The sequence below is a fragment of the Phyllobates terribilis genome, unplaced genomic scaffold, assembly GCF_046119375.1.
Source record: "Phyllobates terribilis strain yellow unplaced genomic scaffold, ASM4611937v1 Scaffold_13__5_contigs__length_258822181, whole genome shotgun sequence".
NCBI classification, from domain to species: Eukaryota; Metazoa; Chordata; class Amphibia; order Anura; family Dendrobatidae; genus Phyllobates; species Phyllobates terribilis.
The window spans coordinates 252,705,234-252,729,547 of NW_027362773.1; the positions used below are offsets into that span (position 1 = coordinate 252,705,234).

Sequence of the window (24,314 nt, forward strand, 5' to 3'; positions counted from 1 at the left end):
ATTGTCGCACTGTTTTATTGAATTTGGGATGTTTAGTTTATCTTGCATCAACCATTTCCATTCAGACAACACATAGAGGTAGTTTTTTTTTTCTATCTTTTTATGTGAAGGTAATGAAACACCATCATGTATTTTTTTTTTTTTTTTTAACCATCCCACCAAATACGTTACCGTACTAGTGACATCTAATTGTTGAAAATTTTGAATCAACATTTTGCAATAAAAAAAGGAATTAAAATTGGCATTAAAGACATATGGGAAGGAGTCAGCTTCTCTTAGGCTGTTTGGATTGAAATTTGGATAGCCAAAGGAGGTTGTCCCAGAGTAGCCTCATTGTCCATCATCTGTTTTCTATCCTATAGTCAGCCAATGTTTGAGCTGCAAGAAAGCACATACTGTCAATTAGAATGGATTAGTCAATAATTTGTTACTAATTTCTAGATTTGATGGCAAGCTGACATTTTCGAGAAATGACTCTACAAGAATTTAAAGGGGAGTGCTTAGCAGAAAATTTAATTAGGTTGTTCACTACTTTTTTATTGATGATCTACCCTTAGAACCTACCTTAAACTGCCTGATGTCTCCTTGAGCAACAAGATGATATTCATTTTCTGGGGTGATGCAGTATGCAAGTCTCTAAAAAATTAAAGAACATATGATATCACTTATCGGCAACCTGTATGTGTACATATTTACATATAATTCCAATAAAGATGGGTTCTTTATTCATGATCTCTTGGACAAAGTGAACACCAGCTACAAAGAGGTCTTTCCTGTCCTGCATTACACTGACAACCCATTAATTTTAATAGTAATTGTATAATACTTGAAGTGCTACCAAATATCTCCTATTTAGTGATATATCGTAGGCTCTCAAAAGTCATGCAGAATGGTGGAGGACTGGGTCCTCAGGCTTACACCAATTACTCAAACCATTTGGCAGAAGCATTCAGCACCTGCATGGGTGCTTACATAGTGGTGTATGGGCTCAAAGAGTCCACAGGGCCTGGGTTCACTGGAGTATGATGTGCTGAATTGATTAAGAGGTGCACATGTCTTAATGAATTTGGCATATGTTCTCAGTGGTTTATGCCTCCATGCACAACTCCAGAAATGGGACTGGAGTAGCATTTCTGACGTAAGAATCGTTGGAACTTTTGCTGAATTTGACGGGCAGGTGAAGCCATACCCACATCCCAACCCTGGATCCTCCCCAGCTCTGTTCAATTTGATAAAGCTGCTTAAAACTGGCATGAAAATGCCAAGAGTTGCAAAAATTTTTATAGAGTTTAACTTCAGCTTTCTGGTATAAAAGCTTTGATGAATCGGGGCCCTGTAACACTCTTGACGTACACACTCATGCATAAGATGAATCCTTCTGCTCAGTTATTTAAGCGATTGGTTGGGGTCTCATTTGTCATAAGAGGTCTTTCCTGTGGAGGCATCAAACTTATAAGGACATGAAGGAGGAGGATTTACCATTCATCACTCTAGTCCAATCAACAGTACTGAAAACTGTCCATTGATGTTCATTGGTTAAGAGTAAAAGAATGACAATAGTCCCCCATCTAGTCCCCTTCAGTTTAATGCAGGCACAGAACTTAGGACAGCCTCTCATTTCTCTGGCACAAAGTTCCTACCCAGAGGTCCTCTGCCTTTTTTTTAACTCTGGCTGTGCTCCTGGTCTGAACCCTGGAGGAATATGTGACCTTCTGACCCAGGGTCACAATCGATTTTCCTAGTGAACCAGATCGACCACCATTTTCTAAGCCATTCTGTAATTAATGTTTATAAGCACTTTGCTTAGGTCATAAGAATTATATGAAATAAATTTGAACTAAATTTAAAATGAAAAAAAAAAAATCCTTTTTAAGTAAAGTATCTTCTATACATAGTATTTACCTTTTTAAAAGACCCGCTCACTGTCAAAAATTTGTAGATAAAATAGATTGGCACTAATAACATTGATGACAAAGCAATGGCCCATCCAGTCCGATTAGCCCATGGAGGAAAGGGATAATCCTCGTAGTTCAACGGCTTGTAGGTCACAATACTAGTAATCACGACAAACTTCCAGGAGAGATACAATAAGAGATATATGTTAATGTGACTATGATTTATTGGGAAAATAAAACATCAGCATACTCTAAAAATGTACACTTCATTGAGTAAGAGTAAATGTAACCACCTATCCCCTATGAAATTATGTATGCCATTATTTGTCGTACTCAATCTTCATTGCAATGGCATTCTTCAGCCCTGGTGGTAACACCCTCCTCCTCTTACCCCCAGTAGTTCCAGCAGTGTTTGGTCCCTCTGACACAAATAGCATGATTTACTTAGTCGGCTGCGTAAAAAATACTATAACTACCAACTAATGTGATTTGGTATTTCCTCTGCTGCCGTACAGGTGGCTCATGCCAATGCTGCAGGGTTTTCATGTTCTGATGACCAGTACAGGCTTAGCTGTGACCTAGTACAGAACAGTAGTTTTAATGAGATACAGCTTCAGACAAGCTAAAAGTTGAAACATTTTTTTGTTATAAAGCAGTCCTAAGCAAAGTTCAGCCCAGGGTCCACACTCAACCCTTTCACTGCTATTGTGTGGCTCGCAGACCGGAAGGGGCAAAAGACTGGGTACAGTGATGTCCTGCACCATGCGTTCACACCCTGCTCAGCGTCTCAATTTCACTAGTATCCTCAGGACACAGATACCAGTGAATACAATGATGAAGGAGTGATCCACCAGTACAGTGTCCATTTTAGGACATGATCAGATATCAAAATGAAACATCAGAATGATGTCAGTTTGAGGCTAAATACCCTGTCTGACAAGTGATCCTGACAGGTGATCCTGACAAGTGATCCTGACAAGTGATTTTGACAAGTGATTCTGACAAGTGATTTTGATAAGTGATTCTGACAGGTGATCCTGACAAGTGATTCTGACAAGTGATCCTGAAAAGTGATTCTGACAAGTGATCTTGAAAAGTGATTCTGACAAGTGATTCTGACAAGTGATCCTGAAAAGTGATTCTGACAAGTGATCTTGACAAGTGATCCTGACAAGTGATTTTGACAAGTGATTTTGACAAGTGATTCTGACAAGTGATTCTGACAAGTGATTTTGATAATTGATTCTGACAGGTGATCCTGACAAGTGATTCTGACAAGTGATTTTCAGCTTCCTGTGCATCTAAGTCTCTCAGCTCAGCAGGCACTATGATATCACTAAATCGTGCCTACTGGGCAGAGCTTCAGTACACAGTGCACAGAGCAAAGCAGCAGAGGAACGGGGATAAGCAAGTAGTATTATTTTTTTTCTTTCAGTTATCGGTCAGTACTTGTGTGGGAAAATATGGAGTCCATCATTTTTTGTGGAGGGGGCATTGGGGAATTATACTTGTGTGGGGACATCATACCGTGTGGGGGGACTGTGAGGGCCATTATACTGTGGGAGGACTGTGTGATGGCTATGAAACTGTACGGGCAGGACAGTGGGGAGCGTTATACTATGTGAAGGGGATTGTGGGAGCAATTATAGTGTGTGTGAGCCCTAATCCTGTTTAGGGGGCTAAGGGGGTAATCATTTCTGGGGGAATATTATACTGTGTGACCAACTGTGGGTGTCACGAGGATACCGCAACAGAGAGGGGTCAGACGATAGCAGCCTGCGGTAGTTTGAACCTCTCACCGTCCTATTAGCGGTTCTGGCTTTCTTTGCTCTGTTTCTGCAAGGGTTAAACTTCTTAGTTACACTCCTGAAGATCTCTTTCTGGTATGGTCTCAGCTGTTCTTTCTGCATTGGTTACTCCCCGCAGGTTTAAGAACCCTCCTCTTTGCTTCAATCTTTGCCAGTGATAGCTTACCACTACCTGGTTGGAGTTGATGGAGAAGTTCAGTGTTAGGAGCAGGTGTTTGGAGTGGTTTTCAGGAGATTTCTGCGTGGAGTTGGTTTGTGTGTTTTTCTCCCTATCCTCGTCCCATTTGGTTTGTCCCACCTTCTCCCTCCGATTCCCACTCGGTTGTTTTGCGAGCGCATTTGTATGATTGTAATTTTCTTTTATCCCTGTCTGTCTGGTTTGTGTTATCCCATACAATTCTCTCCCATACCTCCCTGGGTGGGGAAGGGAACAGATAAGTGTTAATATAGGAGCATAGCAAGGTACAAGACCCCAGTGTCTCTATCATCAGGGGTAATCTGGGGCACAGGGATCGCCTTGGGTTCCCCTAGCACGAGGGACAGAGTAGGAGCCCATTGTCCCTTGCAATAATGTGGCAGTGGGGATATCATATTGTGTGGGAGCTGTAGGGTACATTTTACTGTGTGTCGGGGACTGTGGGGTTCATTACACTTTGTGTGAGGGGCGTTGGGGTCCATCATACTGTGTGTAGTGGAGGGTGGAGTGCAGTGTGTGAGGGCTGTGGGGTCCATCATAATGTGTGTGGTGAGTTATGGGGTTCATCATACTCTGTATAGGGAGCTGCGAGATACATCATACTGTGTATAGGGGCTGTGCTGTCAATTATACTGTGTGTGGGGGAGCTGTTGATCAAGGTACATCTATACTTATTAAATATACATAGGCTGAATTACAGTAGAAATATGGTTTACTGCTTTTTATAAACTGTATAAAAAGTAGTAAATCATATGGTTTTGATTAACTGCTACAGGTAAGAATAAGTTACAATATGCCCTATCATAATATTTATTAACAGTAGCAGCTGGTTAGAATACTTAATTCTGCTCAATATTAAGTGATATAAATTAATATATAATAAAAAGCAGAATTAAGTTCAGTCTGTTGGTTCGGCTCTCCACAACAATCATAACCTCTCATGTAGCCCCTTGGGAAACTTATTTGCCCACCCCTGTTGAAAGGGGTTCTAAGAATATCAAAGCTCTCTCTAGTCATGAGGTATACAGTTATATATCTTCGGGACAGATTATTAGCCATTATTGTAAACAAGAATAGTTCTAGTCTATGACAACACGCAGAGATCTTGAAGATTTGGAGGAATTGAATCACAAGTTGGCATGATTATCAATTCAATACTGCAACATTATTGACATACAATAATATAACATATAGTTATAACTCATATTTATCGAGCACCTCAACATCAACATTTTTGCTAAAGACTGATATACAGTGTATGCATATAGTATTATGCAAAAATTTTAGGCAAATGTAGAAAAATACTAACTAGGTATGCCATTATTTATTATAGTATATTTTTACAGTATATTTTATTTTTAGCAGTTAACAAAATGCAGAGTGAATGAACAAAAGAGAAATATAATTCAATTTTCCATTCATCAATTCTTCTATGTACACATGTACTTGCATACGGTTTTTGAATGAACTTGGCAGCAAAGTTGTTCCAAACATCTTGGAGAACTAACCACATATCTTCTGTGGATATAGGTTTGCTCAAATCCTTCTGTCTCCTCATGTATTTTCACACACACTCAATGATTTTGAGATTAAGGCCCTCTGGTGGCCACATCATCACTTCCTTTATACCCTTAAAGGGGTTGTCCATTACTAGGACAACCCTTCTCAATCCGAACGTTTAAAATAAAAACACTTATACTCAATTCTGGTGCCAGCACCGTTCCAGTGGTGTAGGCACTCATGTTTCCAAGACACAAGTGAGGTTGTTACATCAAGTGAGCCCTGTGCCCAAGCAGCATCAGCTTCACTGTCCCTGCCTTCGGACATATCAAAGATCAAAAGGAAGTCAGGGCTGCGGCTACTCTTTGACTTTCTCTTTATGTTTGATTTGTCCAAAGGCAGAGCCAGTGAAGCTGGCGATGATTGGATGCAGGGTTCGCATGATGTAACAACCTCACGTGAGCCCCAGGAACGTGAGTGCTGACTCCGCTGAAACGGCCCTCGAGGTGAGTATATGTGTTTTGATTTTAACAGGGCAAACATTCAGATTGAGAAGGGGTTGTCCTAAAAGTGGACAACCCCTTTAAGAACTATCTTCAGTGTAAAAAAGAACAAAGTGTTCTGGAAGTGATGATACGGCCCCACAGAGCCCTAATCTCAACATCAACAAGTCATTCTGGGATCACATGAAGAGACAGTAGGATTTGCACAAGACTACAACCACAGAAGATCTGTAGCTAGTTTTCCAAGTTGTCCGGAACAACCTCATTGTAGAGTTCTTACTGTTATTGTGAACAGTTAAGCAAGTTGAAAATGAAGTGACCTCTAAAAGGGCTAAAGTTTAAGATGCCGCATTTCCTTTGCATTTTTGGCAAAAACAAATATGTTGTAATTTTTTACTTTTTAAAAATTACAAAAAGGAAAATAGGCCAATGCAAAAGATTGGGCATCCTTGGAGATTTGTACGCTCAGATAACTTTAACCAAGGTTTCAGACCTTAATCAGCCTGTTATGTTTATCGCTTGTTCAGTACCATCATTAGGAAAGGCCAGGTGATGCAAATTTCCCAGTTTTGTAAAAACCCAGCCTACTCTAACGTCGTGCCAAAAAACAGCAGCCATGGGTTCTTCTAAGCAGCTGCATTGCACTCTGAAAATGAAAATGGTGGAGGCTACAAAGCAGGAGAAGGCTATAAGAAGATAGCAAAGGATTTTCAAGTTGCCCTTTCCTCAGTTAGAAATGTAATTAACCCCTTTCCGACCTGGTCAGTAATAGTACGTACCAGGTCGGGAAGGCCGGTTCAGCGGGGGCACCGGCGGTGAGCCCGCTCTGAACCGAGCACATGTCAGCTGATTATTACAGCTGACATGTACCCGCAACAGCCGCGGGTGGAATCGCGATCCACCAGTGGCTGTTAACATGTTAAATGCCGCTGTCAATCTCCGACAGCGGCATTTAACAGGCGCTTCCGGGAAGCGCGTCCTAAGCCCCGCCCATCTGTGACCCCGTCACGTGATCGCGGGTCACCAATGGGTGGGCATGACAACCCAGGGTCTGCAGCAGACGCCTGTGGTTGTCATGTCTCAATTACTATGAGCGCCACCTAGTGGTCAGCGCTCATAGCAAGTGAGCATTTCTGCTGCATACAAGCGATCTGCTCATTGCTTGTATGCAGTAGAAGCAATCAGACAACTGCTGCTTCTAGTCTCCTATGGAGACTATAGAAGCAAGCAGAAAGTGTAAATAAAAAGTTTTTAAAGATATTAAAAAAAATATATATATATAAAAGTTTAAATCACCCCCCTTTCGCCCCATTCAAAATAAAATATATAAAAAAAACACCCACATACACATATTTGGTATCGCCGCATTCAGAATCGCCCGATCTATAAATATAAAAGAAGAATTAATCCGATCAGTAAACGGTGTAACGAGAAAAAAATTCTAAACGCCAGAATTACGTTTTTTTTGTCGCTGCAACATTGCAATAAAATGCAATAACGGGCGATCAAAACATCGGATCTACCCCAAAATGGTATCAATAAAATTGTCAGCCCGGCGCACAAAAAATAAGCCCTCACCCAGCCCCAGATCCCGAAAAATGGAGACGCTATGGGTCTTGGAAAATGGCGGGTTTTTTTAGCAAACTTTGGATTTTTTTTTTCACCACTTAAATAAAAAAGAACCTATACATGTTTGGTGTCTACGAACTCGTAATGACCTGGAGAATAATGATGGCAGGTCAGTTTTAGCAATCAGTGAACGTGGTAAAAAAAGGACCCAAAAAACAACTGTGGAATTGCATTTTTTTTGCAGTTTCACCGCACTTGGAATTTTTTTCTCGTTTTCCAGCTAATGATATGGTAAAACCAGTGATGGCGTTTAAAAGTACAACTCGTTCCACAAAAAATAAGCCCTCACTTGGCCATATTGAACAAAAATTAAAAATGTTCTGGCTCTGGGAAGAAGGGGAGCAAAAAATGAAAACACAAAAACAGAAAGACCCAAGGTCGTTAAGGGGTTAAGAAACAGCAGTTAACAGGAACAGTGGAGGTCAAGATAAGGTCCGGTAGAACAAGTAAACTTTCAGTGAGAGCTGCTTACAGGATTACTATAGAGGCAAATCAGAACCCCTGCTTGACTGCAAAAGACCTTCAGAAAGATTTAGCAGACGCTGGAGTTGTGGTACATTGTTCTATTTTTCAAAGACACCTGCACAAATATGACCTTTATGGAAGAGTCATCAGAAGAAACCTCTCCTGGGTCCTCACCATAAAATTCAGCATCTGAAGTATGCAAAAGAACATCTAAACAAGCCTGATGCATTTTGGAAACAAGTCCTGTGGACCGATGAGGTTAAAATAGAACTCTTTGGCCACAGTGATCAAAGATATGTGTGGAGAAAAAAAGGGCACAGAATTTCAGGACAATAACATCTTGCCAACCATTAAGTATGGGGGTGGATCAATCATGATTTGGGGTTGTGTTGCAGCCAATGACAGGGGGGAACATTTCAAGGGTAAAGGGAAGAATGGATTCAATGAAATCTCAACAAATTCTTGATGCAAACAATACCATCTGTAAAAAAGCTGAAGTGGAAAACAGGATGGCTTCTACAAATGGATAATGATCCTAAACACACGTCAAAATCCATAATAGACTACTTCAACAACCCTCACAGTCCTCTGATCTGAACATCATTGAAAATCTGTGGCTAGACCTTAAAATAACAGTGTAGGCAAGAGCAAGACAACCCAGGAATCTCACGGAACTGGAAGAATTTTCCAAGGAAGAATGGATTAAAATCCCTCAATCAAGATTGAAAGACTCTTGTCTGGCTACAAAAAGCATTTACAAGCTGTGATACATGTGTAGCACCCTGAGGATTCGGCTGCTACAGGGGTATTGCACCTCAACCCAGAGGTGTGATATTCCACTCCCGGGTAAGGATGGAGTGTGGAACTGAGCTCGGTAGGCTGCATGCACTACACACATCCCATTTCCGAGGAGCAGACCGACGGTACTCCACTTAGAAATGTGCAGGTACGACCGAGTCTGTTCCTGGCTGGAGTGGGAGGGGGGTGGAACATCCCAAGTAGTGTAGGGGCAGATAGGGGGAGCAGCCTGGGTAAAGATAGGAGCTCATTGGGTGCTGGTCACCTGAGCTCACACATAGAGGGTGTATATAAGGTGGGCACCATCAAAGATCAGGGTCAGTCTGTGAGAAGTAAGAAGCAGAGGAGCAGAGCAGCCTGAGCCAGAGTGAGAGAGGAGAAGAAAGAGAGACCCAGAGGGGGAAACAGAAGAGAGGACTCTAAGACCCCAAATCCAATCCACGGGTGAAGAGTCGGCATCAGGGTACCGGAACCCAAGCTGGTGGGGGCAAAAACACACCCCAGCCAGAGACCGGAGGCCGTGGGCAGCGTCTGCCACGGCCACCCACCATATCCACCACGAAGGCATACCACGTGGAGGGTCAGGGAACCCAAGGCCAAGGGTCTCCCAACAGAAGGCCCGAGGGAGCTGGACCTGGGTGGATCAATAGTGGGGACGGCCAGAGAAAGGACAGAAGGAGAGCTCAGGGTCACGCTCCGGACTCGCTTGGGGGTTGGCTGGATCCAGGACCTGGTGGATGCAGCACGGCTCGGGTGGTCACTTGAAGCTAGAGTGACCGGAACATCAGCAGTGAGTAAATACCCTTAACTGCATAACCCGACTCTGTCTTCCTTTAACACCTATGCTGCACCACCACAACCCCCATCCTCTGCACCTGACCCCCTGAGGCTATACCCCACCCGTTGGGGGTTATACCATCACAAGCTGCACCTATACCATCAGCCTCAGCGGACCCTGCTGCAGCGGCGGCCATAGTGACCGCAATACAACGGGTGGCGTAGTCGACAATAAAGAACTTAATAACATCTGTAGGACTGCCACATACAACTGAGTTTGACACCCTGGGCACGGACCGGGTCACAGCCACTCGGAAGACTACAACTCCCATCTGATCCGGCTCCGGATATTCCCCCTAAAGAATATGGCCCAGGGGGCGCGTCAACTTTGGCGTAGTCGGCAGGATTACGTGCCCACAACAACCGGGTACTGCGTGCCTGAAGAAAAGTGCAAGTTTACCTCAAAAAGAAGTCTCCTGCCGGTTCCGGAGGGTCCCCGCCATCGGACCCCATCACCAGTCGATTCCCGCCGGTTGTCCGCCATTAACAGCTTTATCCCGCCATCTGCAGAGTTTCCCGCCACTGGGAAGCGATTCCCGCCATTTCCAAAGGTTTCCCGCCTTGGAAGAGCGGACGCCATTATGGGCGTGCCAGAGGGTGGCAGGAGGCCACCTCCCATTGTGGGCCAGGACCGAAAATGGCGCCAAAAGTGGAAACCGCCCCCACCGACAGAGACTGTGATGCTAGAGGTGTCTGTCAGCGTGAAAGAACAGCCCCTGGAGCTGACAGTCACCAAGTGGCCCCGGGACCGCCCTCGAAGGGGGAGGAGACGAAAGGAGAGAACAAAGATGGGTGCCGCTTGGAGCAGTCTAGAGCGAGCGCACCCGGAGGCAAGAAGCCTGGAGAAGAGTATCGGAGGAGCTTACCCGGAGATGGCGAGAAAGCAGAGCAGCACCGGCCCGTTGGCCAGGAGCCTGCTAGAAACCGAGGAGGGAGAGCAGAGCAGCACCGGCCCGCTGGCCAGGAGCCTGCTGGAGACGACTGTAGGAGAGCAGAGCAGCACCGACCCGTTGGTCAGGAGCCTGCTGGAAACAACGACCCCACTAGGCCTAGTGGAGGTCCTAGCACAGCTCCCCCGAGACCGGGAGTGTGCACAGACCGCTCTGGAGGGCCTCGCAAGGAGGATGGCCCGGGTGCAGCGAGAGACGTTGGCGGAGTGGAGCCGTGAGATGGCCCAGCAGACCGAGACCTGTCAGCGGAGCACGCCACCCGAGACGAGGAAACAGACCGCCTCTGAGGATGGCGCGGGAGGATTGAAGGCCGGAGACGGCGCCGAGAAGGGAGCCGAACGAGTGGAGGCAGGTAAAGGGGACGTCTATACCCCAAACCGGGAAACAGCGTACCTGCCCCAGCTCCCCGTCGCAGAGCCCGAAGTCTATCCTGCCGTGCCCGTCGCTGCAACGTCACCGCCGCAGACTAGGCCTCAAACGGGAGCCGCGACCCCTGTGACGTCACACGCCTCGACCCCGAGCGTGACCAAGCAGGAAGTACCACCAGCCTGGTCGCAAGGCCTAGTACCCCCGGGCGCCGCAATACCAACAGCGCCCCCTACCTCCGCGGAGACCCCGGCCTGGTCGCAGGGCCAAGTAGCCCAGGGCGCCGCCGTCCTTACGGTGCCCTTTACCTTCCAGATACCCCAGGCCTGGCCGCAAGGCCCGGGCAACCCGGGCGCTAACACCACCGCGCCCATAAGACCAAGAGTGCCGCATCTGGGAGAGGACCTGTACGCCCAGCATACGTGCCCGGATGGGCAGCCATTTATATGGCCACCGGAGTTCCACCATCCCCGACTCCGGAGAGAGAGACCCCTGGATGAACCCCTGATCCCGGCTCCAAAGCCCGTAAAGAGGATCTCGCCCCCGCTAGCGGAAGCACAGTTTGAGTGGGACCCCACCGGAGAAGATCTTATGGGATTCACTCAAGAGACTCGGGCAGCTGCAGCGGAGCGTGCTGAGTGCTGCCGCCAACAGCTCGAGGACTTCGAGAGGGAGCGGAGAGAGAGGCGGGTCCGGGAACAGCAAGCTCAAGTAAAGAGCGCGGAGCAGAAGAGCCGGGCCAGGAGAGACCCCCGTGCAGCGCATAGTCCCCGCACCACCGGGACTGTGATAAAGTTTAACCTGCAGCATGGGTGGGGCTTCATCCGAGACCACCACACCCTAGGCGACGTCTTCGTAACCAGGAGAGACGTTGAGTCCCACCTACCGGAGGGACACAGAGGTCGTGACCTTTACATCGGGGACGAGGTCACCTTCACCCGGCACAAGTGTGCCAAAGGTCCCTACGCCCTCCATGTGCATCGCCTGACGGAGGAAGAGCTGCGGTGTGAGGAGGAAGAACAAGAGGACCCGGACGGGTCTGAAGCCAAAGGTAACCATAAAGCAAGAGCAGGAGGACGCCGTCGCTAAGGACAGCAAAGCAGAAGCTGTATATAGTTGCCCGTCGGGGCACAGTAAACTGAAACCGTGAAACTGAAACTGTTGCTGTTGCTAATATAGTCCCCGTTGGGACCAGCATGTGTGAACTGTTACCCGTATTTCCCTAAAATCCCACTGACCGAGGACTGAGAGCGGTCATTCCTCCCTAATACCTGGCCGAGGACTGAGAGCGGCCACTACCCCTTGTAAATAGTTGCGCGTCCTAAAGCGCCCCCTACCGGTTTTACAGGAAAACCAGTTTTCCAGAGAGACTGTCGCACTTTACCCGGTCACACGTTGCACAGTGACCGGAGGAGGAGCCAGAGGCGACGAGAATGTTTTATATTGATATATATATATATATATATATTGTTTTATATGTTTTATATGTTTATGAAAAAATTTGTATGTTTTGGTGTTGTTTTATGTCTTACAGCCCGAGGACGTGCTGTGATTTACCAGGGGGGAATGTAGCACCCTGAGGATTCGGCTGCTACAGGGGTATTGCACCTCAACCCAGAGGTGTGATATTCCACTCCCGGGTAAGGATGGAGTGTGGAACTGAGCTCGGTAGGCTGCATGCACTACACACATCCCATTTCCGAGGAGCAGACCGACGGTACTCCCACTTAGAAATGTGCAGGTACGACCGAGTCTGTTCCTGGCTGGAGTGGGAGGGGGGTGGAACATCCCAAGTAGTGTAGGGGCAGATAGGGGGAGCAGCCTGGGTAAAGATAGGAGCTCATTGGGTGCTGGTCACCTGAGCTCACACATAGAGGGTGTATATAAGGTGGGCACCATCAAAGATCAGGGTCAGTCTGTGAGAAGTAAGAAGCAGAGGAGCAGAGCAGCCTGAGCCAGAGTGAGAGAGGAGAAGAAAGAGAGACCCAGAGGGGGAAACAGAAGAGAGGACTCTAAGACCCCAAATCCAATCCACGGGTGAAGAGTCGGCATCAGGGTACCGGAACCCAAGCTGGTGGGGGCAAAAACACACCCCAGCCAGAGACCGGAGGCCGTGGGCAGCGTCTGCCACGGCCACCCACCATATCCACCACGAAGGCATACCACGTGGAGGGTCAGGGAACCCAAGGCCAAGGGTCTCCCAACAGAAGGCCCGAGGGAGCTGGACCTGGGTGGATCAATAGTGGGGACGGCCAGAGAAAGGACAGAAGGAGAGCTCAGGGTCACGCTCCGGACTCGCTTGGGGGTTGGCTGGATCCAGGACCTGGTGGATGCAGCACGGCTCGGGTGGTCACTTGAAGCTAGAGTGACCGGAACATCAGCAGTGAGTAAATACCCTTAACTGCATAACCCGACTCTGTCTTCCTTTAACACCTATGCTGCACCACCACAACCCCCATCCTCTGCACCTGACCCCCTGAGGCTATACCCCACCCGTTGGGGGTTATACCATCACAAGCTGCACCTATACCATCAGCCTCAGCGGACCCTGCTGCAGCGGCGGCCATAGTGACCGCAATACAACGGGTGGCGTAGTCAACAATAAAGAACTTAATAACATCTGTAGGACTGCCACATACAACTGAGTTTGACACCCTGGGCACGGACCGGGTCACAGCCACTCGGAAGACTACAACTCCCATCTGATCCGGCTCCGGATATTCCCCCTAAAGAATATGGCCCAGGGGGCGCGTCAACTTTGGCGTAGTCGGCAGGATTACGTGCCCACAACAACCGGGTACTGCGTGCCTGAAGAAAAGTGCAAGTTTACCTCAAAAAGAAGTCTCCTGCCGGTTCCGGAGGGTCCCCGCCATCGGACCCCATCACCAGTCGATTCCCGCCGGTTGTCCGCCATTAACAGCTTTTTCCCGCCATCTGCAGAGTTTCCCGCCACTGGGAAGCGATTCCCGCCATTTCCAAAGGTTTCCCGCCTTGGAAGAGCGGACGCCATTATGGGCGTGCCAGAGGGTGGCAGGAGGCCACCTCCCATCGTGGGCCAGGACCGAAAATGGCGCCAAAAGTGGAAACCGCCCCCACCGACAGAGACTGTGATGCTAGAGGTGTCTGTCAGCGTGAAAGAACAGCCCCTGGAGCTGACAGTCACCAAGTGGCCCCGGGACCGCCCTCGAAGGGGGAGGAGACGAAAGGAGAGAACAAAGATGGGTGCCGCTTGGAGCAGTCTAGAGCGAGCGCACCCGGAGGCAAGAAGCCTGGAGAAGAGTATCGGAGGAGCTTACCCGGAGATGGCGAGAAAGCAGAGCAGCACCGGCCCGTTGGCCAGGAGCCTGCTAGAAACCGAGGAGGGAGAGCAGAGCAGCACCGGCCCGCTGGCCAGGAGCCTGCTGGAGACGACTGTAGGAGAGCAGAGCAGCACCGACCCGTTGGTCAGGAGCCTGCTGGAAACAACGACCCCACTAGGCCTAGTGGAGGTCCTAGCACAGCTCCCCCGAGACCGGGAGTGTGCACAGACCGCTCTGGAGGGCCTCGCAAGGAGGATGGCCCGGGTGCAGCGAGAGACGTTGGCGGAGTGGAGCCGTGAGATGGCCCAGCAGACCGAGACCTGTCAGCGGAGCACGCCACCCGAGACGAGGAAACAGACCGCCTCTGAGGATGGCGCGGGAGGATTGAAGGCCGGAGACGGCGCCGAGAAGGGAGCCGAACGAGTGGAGGCAGGTAAAGGGGACGTCTATACCCCAAACCGGGAAACAGCGTACCTGCCCCAGCTCCCCGTCGCAGAGCCCGAAGTCTATCCTGCCGTGCCCGTCGCTGCAACGTCACCGCCGCAGACTAGGCCTCAAACGGGAGCCGCGACCCCTGTGACGTCACACGCCTCGACCCCGAGCGTGACCAAGCAGGAAGTACCACCAGCCTGGTCGCAAGGCCTAGTACCCCCGGGCGCCGCAATACCAACAGCGCCCCCTACCTCCGCGGAGACCCCGGCCTGGTCGCAGGGCCAAGTAGCCCAGGGCGCCGCCGTCCTTACGGTGCCCTTTACCTTCCAGATACCCCAGGCCTGGCCGCAAGGCCCGGGCAACCCGGGCGCTAACACCACCGCGCCCATAAGACCAAGAGTGCCGCATCTGGGAGAGGACCTGTACGCCCAGCATACGTGCCCGGATGGGCAGCCATTTATATGGCCACCGGAGTTCCACCATCCCCGACTCCGGAGAGAGAGACCCCTGGATGAACCCCTGATCCCGGCTCCAAAGCCCGTAAAGAGGATCTCGCCCCCGCTAGCGGAAGCACAGTTTGAGTGGGACCCCACCGGAGAAGATCTTATGGGATTCACTCAAGAGACTCGGGCAGCTGCAGCGGAGCGTGCTGAGTGCTGCCGCCAACAGCTCGAGGACTTCGAGAGGGAGCGGAGAGAGAGGCGGGTCCGGGAACAGCAAGCTCAAGTAAAGAGCGCGGAGCAGAAGAGCCGGGCCAGGAGAGACCCCCGTGCAGCGCATAGTCCCCGCACCACCGGGACTGTGATAAAGTTTAACCTGCAGCATGGGTGGGGCTTCATCCGAGACCACCACACCCTAGGCGACGTCTTCGTAACCAGGAGAGACGTTGAGTCCCACCTACCGGAGGGACACAGAGGTCGTGACCTTTACATCGGGGACGAGGTCACCTTCACCCGGCACAAGTGTGCCAAAGGTCCCTACGCCCTCCATGTGCATCGCCTGACGGAGGAAGAGCTGCGGTGTGAGGAGGAAGAACAAGAGGACCCGGACGGGTCTGAAGCCAAAGGTAACCATAAAGCAAGAGCAGGAGGACGCCGTCGCTAAGGACAGCAAAGCAGAAGCTGTATATAGTTGCCCGTCGGGGCACAGTAAACTGAAACCGTGAAACTGAAACTGTTGCTGTTGCTAATATAGTCCCCGTTGGGACCAGCATGTGTGAACTGTTACCCGTATTTCCCTAAAATCCCACTGACCGAGGACTGAGAGCGGTCATTCCTCCCTAATACCTGGCCGAGGACTGAGAGCGGCCACTACCCCTTGTAAATAGTTGCGCGTCCTAAAGCGCCCCCTACCGGTTTTACAGGAAAACCAGTTTTCCAGAGAGACTGTCGCACTTTACCCGGTCACACGTTGCACAGTGACCGGAGGAGGAGCCAGAGGCGACGAGAATGTTTTATATTGATATATATATATATATATATTGTTTTATATGTTTTATATGTTTATGAAAAAATTTGTATGTTTTGGTGTTGTTTTATGTCTTACAGCCCGAGGACGTGCTGTGATTTACCAGGGGGGAATGTAGCACCCTGAGGATTCGGCTGCTACAGGGGTATTGCACCTCAACCCAGAGGTGTGATATTCCACTCCCGGGTAAGGATGGAGTGTGGAACTGAGCTCGGTAGGCTGCATGCACTACACACATCCCATTTCCGAGGAGCAGACCGACGGTACTCCCACTTAGAAATGTGCAGGTACGACCGAGTCTGTTCCTGGCTGGAGTGGGAGGGGGGTGGAACATCCCAAGTAGTGTAGGGGCAGATAGGGGGAGCAGCCTGGGTAAAGATAGGAGCTCATTGGGTGCTGGTCACCTGAGCTCACACATAGAGGGTGTATATAAGGTGGGCACCATCAAAGATCAGGGTCAGTCTGTGAGAAGTAAGAAGCAGAGGAGCAGAGCAGCCTGAGCCAGAGTGAGAGAGGAGAAGAAAGAGAGACCCAGAGGGGGAAACAGAAGAGAGGACTCTAAGACCCCAAATCCAATCCACGGGTGAAGAGTCGGCATCAGGGTACCGGAACCCAAGCTGGTGGGGGCAAAAACACACCCCAGCCAGAGACCGGAGGCCGTGGGCAGCGTCTGCCACGGCCACCCACCATATCCACCACGAAGGCATACCACGTGGAGGGTCAGGGAACCCAAGGCCAAGGGTCTCCCAACAGAAGGCCCGAGGGAGCTGGACCTGGGTGGATCAATAGTGGGGACGGCCAGAGAAAGGACAGAAGGAGAGCTCAGGGTCACGCTCCGGACTCGCTTGGGGGTTGGCTGGATCCAGGACCTGGTGGATGCAGCACGGCTCGGGTGGTCACTTGAAGCTAGAGTGACCGGAACATCAGCAGTGAGTAAATACCCTTAACTGCATAACCCGACTCTGTCTTCCTTTAACACCTATGCTGCACCACCACAACCCCCATCCTCTGCACCTGACCCCCTGAGGCTATACCCCACCCGTTGGGGGTTATACCATCACAAGCTGCACCTATACCATCAGCCTCAGCGGACCCTGCTGCAGCGGCGGCCATAGTGACCGCAATACAACGGGTGGCGTAGTCGACAATAAAGAACTTAATAACATCTGTAGGACTGCCACATACAACTGAGTTTGACACCCTGGGCACGGACCGGGTCACAGCCACTCGGAAGACTACAACTCCCATCTGATCCGGCTCCGGATATTCCCCCTAAAGAATATGGCCCAGGGGGCGCTTCACATGCAAAAAGAGGGTGCTACTAGGTACTAACCATGCAGGGTGCCCAAACTGTTTCAATGTCCCATTTTCCTTTCTGTAATTTTTAAAATGTGGAAAATGACTATATATATATATATATATATATATATATATATATATATATATATATATATATATATAAACTGCTCAAAAAAGTAAAGGGAACACTCAAATAACACATCCTAGATATGAATGAATGAATGAATGAATGAGTGAAATATTCTCATTGAATACTTTGTTCTGTACAAAGTTGAATGTGCTGACAACAAAATCACACAAAAATCTTCAATGGAAATTAAATTTATTAACCAATGGAGGCCTGGATTTGGAGTCACCCCCAAAATTAAAGTGGAAAAACACACTACAGGCTGATCCAACTTTGATGTAATGTCCTTAAAACAAGTCAAAATGCGGCTCAGTATTGTGTGTGGCCTCCACGTGCCTGCATGACCTCCCTACAATGCCTGGACATGCTCCTGATGAGGTTGCGGATGGTCTCCTGTGGGATCTCCTCCCAGACCTGGACTAAAGCATCCGCCAACTCCTGGACAGTCTGTGGTGCAATGTGACGTGGATGGATGGAGCGAGACATGATGTCCCAAATGTGCTCAAGGTCTGGGGAACGGGTGGGCCAGTCCATAGCCTCAATGCCTTCATCTTGCAGGAACTGCTGACACACTCCAGCCACATGAGGTCTGGCATTGTCCTGCATTAGGAGGAACCCAGGGCCAATCTCACCAACATAAGGTCTCACAAGGGGTCTGAGGATCTCATCTCGGTACCTAATGGCAGTCAGGCTACCTCTGGCGAGCACATGGAGGGCTGTGTGGCCCTCCAAAGAAATGCCACACACCATTACTGACCCCCTGCCAAACCGGTCATGCTGAAGGATGTTGCAGGCAGCAGATCACTCTCCACGGCGTCTCCAGACTCTGTCACGTCTGTCACATGTGCTCAGTGTGAACCTGCTTTCATCTGTGAAGAGCACAGGGCGCCAGTGGCGACTTTGCCAATCCTGGTGTTCTGTGGCAAATGCCAAGCGTTCTGCATGGTGTTGGGCTGTGAGCACAGCCCCCATCTTTGGACGTAGGGCCCTCATACCACCCTCATGGAGTCGGTTTCTAACTGTTTGTGCAGACACATGCACATTTGTGGCCTGCTGGAGGTCATTTGGCAGGGCTCTGGCAGTTCTCCTCCTGTTCCTCCTTGCACAAAGGAGGAGGTAATGGTCCTGCTGCTGGGTTGTTGCCCTCCTATGGCTCCCTCCACATCTCTTGGTATCTGCTCCGTGCTCTGGACACTGTGCTGACAGACACAGCTACCCTTCTTGCCACAGCTCGCACTGATGTGCTATCATGGATAGTGATGAGCGAGCACTAAAATGCTCGGGTACTCGTTGCTCGGGTCGAGCACATTGGAATACTCAGGTGCTCGACCCGAGCAACTAGCCCAATGTAAGTCTATGGGAAACTCGAGCATTTTTCAGGCGGCTCCCCCCGGCGGTCTGCAGAGGGCCTACAAATTGCCCAAATCGATGGGAACAGTGCTTAAATGACATGGGAACAGCATGGGGAAGACCCCTGGAAGTATCTCTGACTCCCAGGTCACTGCTGTCAACAACGTTGTCAGAGTATTACACCACTTTTACGGACTCACAATAAAACATACAAAAACGAAACCAAAATGGATTTTCCTGGTGTGAGGCAGTGACTGGGATCGTATACGAGGGACGTTATATATCCCCCAGAATGTGTACAGAGACCTATTAAAATCCATTGGAGTGCATTGCAGTCACAGACACAGCTGCGGCTGCAATGCAGGAATGAAGGTGAGCAATGACCTGGTCAGACTACCTGGCTAAGGCAGACTAAGTAAAACCCGGCAGGGCCTTCATTTCTTGGAGGAGGTCACAGGAGGTAGTGGGGCGGCCTCCTCCCTCCAACCCGGGTTTTCCAGTGGCTCTTGCCACAGGTCCTTTAAAACTCCTGCATTAAGGATTAGTGTTGTTCTATGTTGCAACCTGCTAGGAGCACAGCAGGAAAGCTCAGCAGGACTGAGTGTGGCTGAACCACCACCTAGGAAGGCTCTGCACCTGTCAGGCTCTGCTCGGCCCGGCGTGGTCGTTGTCCCCGGCAACCGTTATTTATGGACTCATAAACGCGAACCGGAGGACTTTCTGTTTAACCGTGAGTTGCTGAATAAAAGCTGTTTAAGTTGGACTTGCTTGGGTCACTGCCTCAGTTACTGCACGGTGTGAACACCGCCGCCTTACAGCTTGGTGGAGAATGCGGGCAAAGTGACTGAGGCATACCCCACAGGCCGCTGCATGACCACAATCCGGCCTGCCACCTTTCAGTTCCGCTCCATGGACAAAATGGAGGAGCTATTAAAGCAGCTCGCACTCGCCCAACAGCAGCTGCTGCAGTCTCAGCGGCAACAGCAGGAGCGGGAACAGCAGCACAATCAGCAGCAGCAGCTACTGTACCAGCAGCAGCAAAAAACAAATGAACTGATGATGCAACAGATTGCTGCCCTGCGGGAGACACCGACCGCATCAGCCCCGGTACGTCGAGACGCCCGGGACAAGGTTCGATCAGCGTTGAGGAAGATGGGACCGGAGGACGACGTGGAAGCCTTCCTTACCATCTACGAACGCACAGCAGAGCAGGAAAACCTACCAGCTGACCAGTGGGCGGAAGTAGTGGCTCCGTTTTTGGTTGGCGATGCGCAGAAGGCCTGTTTCGACCTCAGTCAGGAGGACGCCCGGGACTACCAGAGGCTCAAAGGTGAGATCCTTGCCCGGCTGGGGGTCAATACATACGTGAGGGCTCAGCGTGTGTTTTCGTGGGCCTATGTGGAGACCCGACCTGCTCGGTCTCAGGCTTATGACCTCCTGCAGCTGGTAAAGAGGTGGCTCCAACCTGAGACTTTGTCCCCAGCCCAGATAGTGAAGAGGGTGGTGGTAGACCGGCTGGTGAGGACTCTGCCAGTCGCTATCCAGCGTTGGGTGGGGCAAGGGGACCCCGGCACCCTCGACCAGGTGGTCAGTGTGGTCGAGCGCTACTCAGCTACTCAGGACTTCATTCGAGACTCTGCCCCCTCTCGGCTGTCACGCCGATCCCTGCCAACACAGGAGTCGGGGAAGGGGTCGCATCCCTCTGCAGGGGACAGTCAGCACCGTGCCCGTGCTGAAGGGGAACCCCGGAGTGAGAGCGGCAGGAGACTGGTACCCTCCCAAACTGCCATAAGACCTACCAGTACCTCCACCCTTAGGTGCTGGCGGTGTCAGGGGCCGGGACATGTGATTGCTAATTGTCCCCTGACTACAGAACCCATGGACTGCGGATATAGCCGCCGTGTCTCAATGTACGCCCAGACCGTCTGCACAGCGAGCCCCGAACCCCGGGACAATGAACTCCAAATATGTCAGGTACTGGTTAATGGGTGCCCCACGGAGGCTCTCCTGGACTCAGGGAGCCTCATGACTCTGGTACATGGGTCGCTGGTGGCAGGAGACAACCCCGGTGGACGGCCCGTCGGGGTTGTGTGTATCCATGGGGACCTCCGAGAGTACCCAACTGAGGAGGTAGTCTTGTCCACACCGTGTGGAGACATAAAACATGTGGTGGGAGTGGTAAAAACTCTTCCCTATGGGACTGTGTTGGAAAGAGACTTGCCCCTGTTCTGGACTCTGTGGAAAAACAAAATCCACTCTCCCCCAGTAAAATGTATTACAGGCATTGTACCCGACGAAACAGAGTCAGGGGAACCTGCTGTAGGGGTGTCCAACCTAGGGACAGAGTGTGACCCCGATAGGTTTCCCTTAGAGGTGCTGGCAGGAGAGGTCGGGGAGATCCCATCGATCCCCGAGCTGGAAGGGTCCCGGGCCACGTTTGGGACGGCTCAGCTACAGGATCCCACCCTGGCTCAGGCGCGGGAAAGGGTGTTAGAGGTAAATGGCGTAGCTCAACAACCCGGTGCCGATACTGTATTTCCACGCATGATAATCAACAGTGAATTGCTCTATAGGATAGATAAGATCAGGGACGAGGTTGTGGATCAGTTAGTGGCACCTCAGTCGTACCGTCGGGCGATTCTCGAGATGGCACACTCACACCTGCTGGGTGGACACTTAGGGGTAAAAAAGACGCTAAAACGTATCTTGCAGCGGTTCTTTTGGCCTGGGGTTTACGCGGAGGTCAAAAAGTACTGCGAATCCTGCCCCGAATGTCAGTTGACCACACCCACTGCAAGTTTCCGTAGCCCATTGGTACCTCTGCCAGTGATAGAGGTGCCTTTTGAACGGATTGCAATGGATTTGGTTGGACCCATTGTAAAATCCGCCTGTGGACACCAACATATACTGGTAGTCGTCGACTATGCCACTCGGTATCCGGAAGCTATACCACTACGCCACACCTCGGCAAAACTGATTGCACGGGAGCTGTTTGCCATGTTCTGTCGCCTTGGACTACCCAAGGAAATCCTGACGGATCAGGGGACCCCCTTTATGTCCAAAGTGACAAAGGAACTATGCAAATTGCTAAAAATTAAACAATTGCGCACCTCGGTGTACCACCCTCAAACCGACGGACTAGTAGAACGGTTCAATAAAACCCTCAAGTCCATGTTAAAAAGGGTGGTTTCTAAGGATGGAAGGGATTGGGACATGTTGTTACCCTATTTGATGTTCGCCGTTCGTGAGGTACCCCAGGCTTCCACAGGGTTCTCTCCCTTTGAGTTATTGTACGGCAGACACCCTAGGGGTCTGTTGGATGTAGCCAAAGAGACATGGGAACAAGAGCCAACTCCGCATAGGAGTATAGTTGAACACGTGGCTAGTATGCAGGACCGGATCGCGGCGGTCATGCCCATCGTGAAAGAGCATCTGTTAGATGCCCAGGCAGCTCAGAGGCGCACATATAATAAAAGAGCCAGAGTCAGAACTTTTAACAAGGGTGATCGGGTGTTAGTACTGGTACCCACAGCCGAGAGTAAGTTCATGGCCAAGTGGCAAGGACCCTATGAGATTCGAGAAAAAGTGGGGGAGGTAAATTACCGGGTGTATCAGCCCGGAAGGAGGAAACCTGAGCAGCTTTACCATGTAAACCTGCTAAAACCTTGGAAAGATCGAGAGTGTTTAGTTGCAGACGTCACCCCGGGCATATCATCAGAGAATTCTCCACTCTCAGCCAGGGAAGCATCCGAGGGGGAGGTCAGGATAAGTGATGCCCTCACTAAACAGCAGCGACGGGAGGCTCGCTCGCTGGTGCAGCACAATACCGACGTGTTCTTAGAACTACCAGGTAGGACTACGGTTATCAAACATGACATTGTCACCGAACCTGGGGTAATGGTACGAATAAGACCGTACCGGGTACCCGAGGCCCGGAGGCAAGCCATCACGGCTGAGGTAAAACAAATGCTTCAGTTAGGCGTCATAGAGGAATCACGGAGTGAGTGGGCTAGCCCCATCATACTGATCCCAAAACCAGATGGATCGTTACGCTTCTGTAACGATTTCCGGAAATTGAATGAAGTGTCAAAGTTTGACCTTTATCCAATGCCCCGGGTGGACGAGCTGATTGAGAGACTGGGGCAGGCCCAGTACTTTACCACGCTCGATCTTACCAAGGGTTACTGGCAGGTACCTCTCACAGATTCAGCGAAGGAAAAGACTGCCTTCGTAACTCCAGAGGGTCTATATCACTATGTGGTCTTACCTTTTGGGTTACATGGGGCCCCGGCTACATTCCAGAGGTTGATGGACATAGTGCTCAAGCCTCATCAGGCGTACGCGTCCGCGTATCTAGATGATATAATCATCTTTAGCACCGACTGGCATACGCACCTATCACAGGTACAAGCGGTGCTGGATTCTCTCAGAGCTGCAGGGTTAACGGCAAACCCAAAAAAATGTGCGATAGGGCTAGAGGAAGCCCGATATTTGGGGTATGTGATAGGCCGAGGAGCTATCAAGCCCCAAATCAATAAAGTTGAGGCTATAAAAAACTGGCCTAAACCGTCAAGTACAAAACAGGTGAGGGCATTCCTTGGCATCCTTGGGTATTACCGCCGGTTTATACCTAATTTTGCTGGGCGAACGGCGGCCCTGACCGATCTCTTGAAGGGAAAAAAATCGGTAATGGTTCGGTGGAACCCTCAGGCAGAAGAAGCTTTTCAGTCCATGAAGTTGGCCCTGTGTGGACAGCCGGTCCTCATCAGCCCCAACTTCAAGGAAACCTTCATTGTACAGACAGATGCCTCGGAGGTAGGCCTAGGGGCGGTATTGTCACAAAAAGTGAATGGTGAAGAGCACCCTGTCACCTACTTGAGTAGAAAACTATAGCGTGGTAGAGAAGGAATGTTTGGCTATTAAGTGGGCCTTGGAATCACTACGTTATTATTTACTCGGGCGTCGGTTCCACTTGGTGACAGACCACTCACCCTTGGTATGGATGAGGAATGCTAAGGAGAGGAATGCGCGAGTCACTAGGTGGTTCCTGTCACTGCAAAATTTCAGTTTCTCTGTAGAACATCGCCCCGGGAAGTCGCAGGGAAACGCAGATGCCCTGTCCCGGGCACCCTGTATGGTGGCAAATGTTCAACCCCACAAGTTTGAACAGAGGGGGGGGATATGTGAGGCAGTGACTGGGATCGTATACGAGGGACGTTATATATCCCCCAGAATGTGTACAGAGACCTATTAAAATCCATTGGAGTGCATTGCAGTCACAGACACAGCTGCGGCTGCAATGCAGGAATGAAGGTGAGCAATGACCTGGTCAGACTACCTGGCTAAGGCAGACTAAGTAAAACCCGGCAGGGCCTTCATTTCTTGGAGGAGGT

General features: G+C 50.2%; 1 protein-coding gene across 1 annotated transcript in view; it reads right to left on the reverse strand.

Annotated features, from left to right (window-relative positions):
- Positions 1-351: 351 nt before the first annotated feature.
- SLC6A2 (solute carrier family 6 member 2) overlaps positions 352-24,314 on the reverse strand; it is a 287,250-nt gene continuing 263,287 nt past the window's right edge. Inside the window, exons 13-15 of the mRNA XM_073657955.1 lie at positions 1,903-2,070; positions 565-636; positions 352-378 (exon numbers count right to left, since the gene is read on the reverse strand). Of these exons, the coding sequence (XP_073514056.1) occupies positions 352-378; positions 565-636; positions 1,903-2,070 (267 nt within the window). The remainder of the gene's footprint in view (positions 379-564; positions 637-1,902; positions 2,071-24,314) is intronic.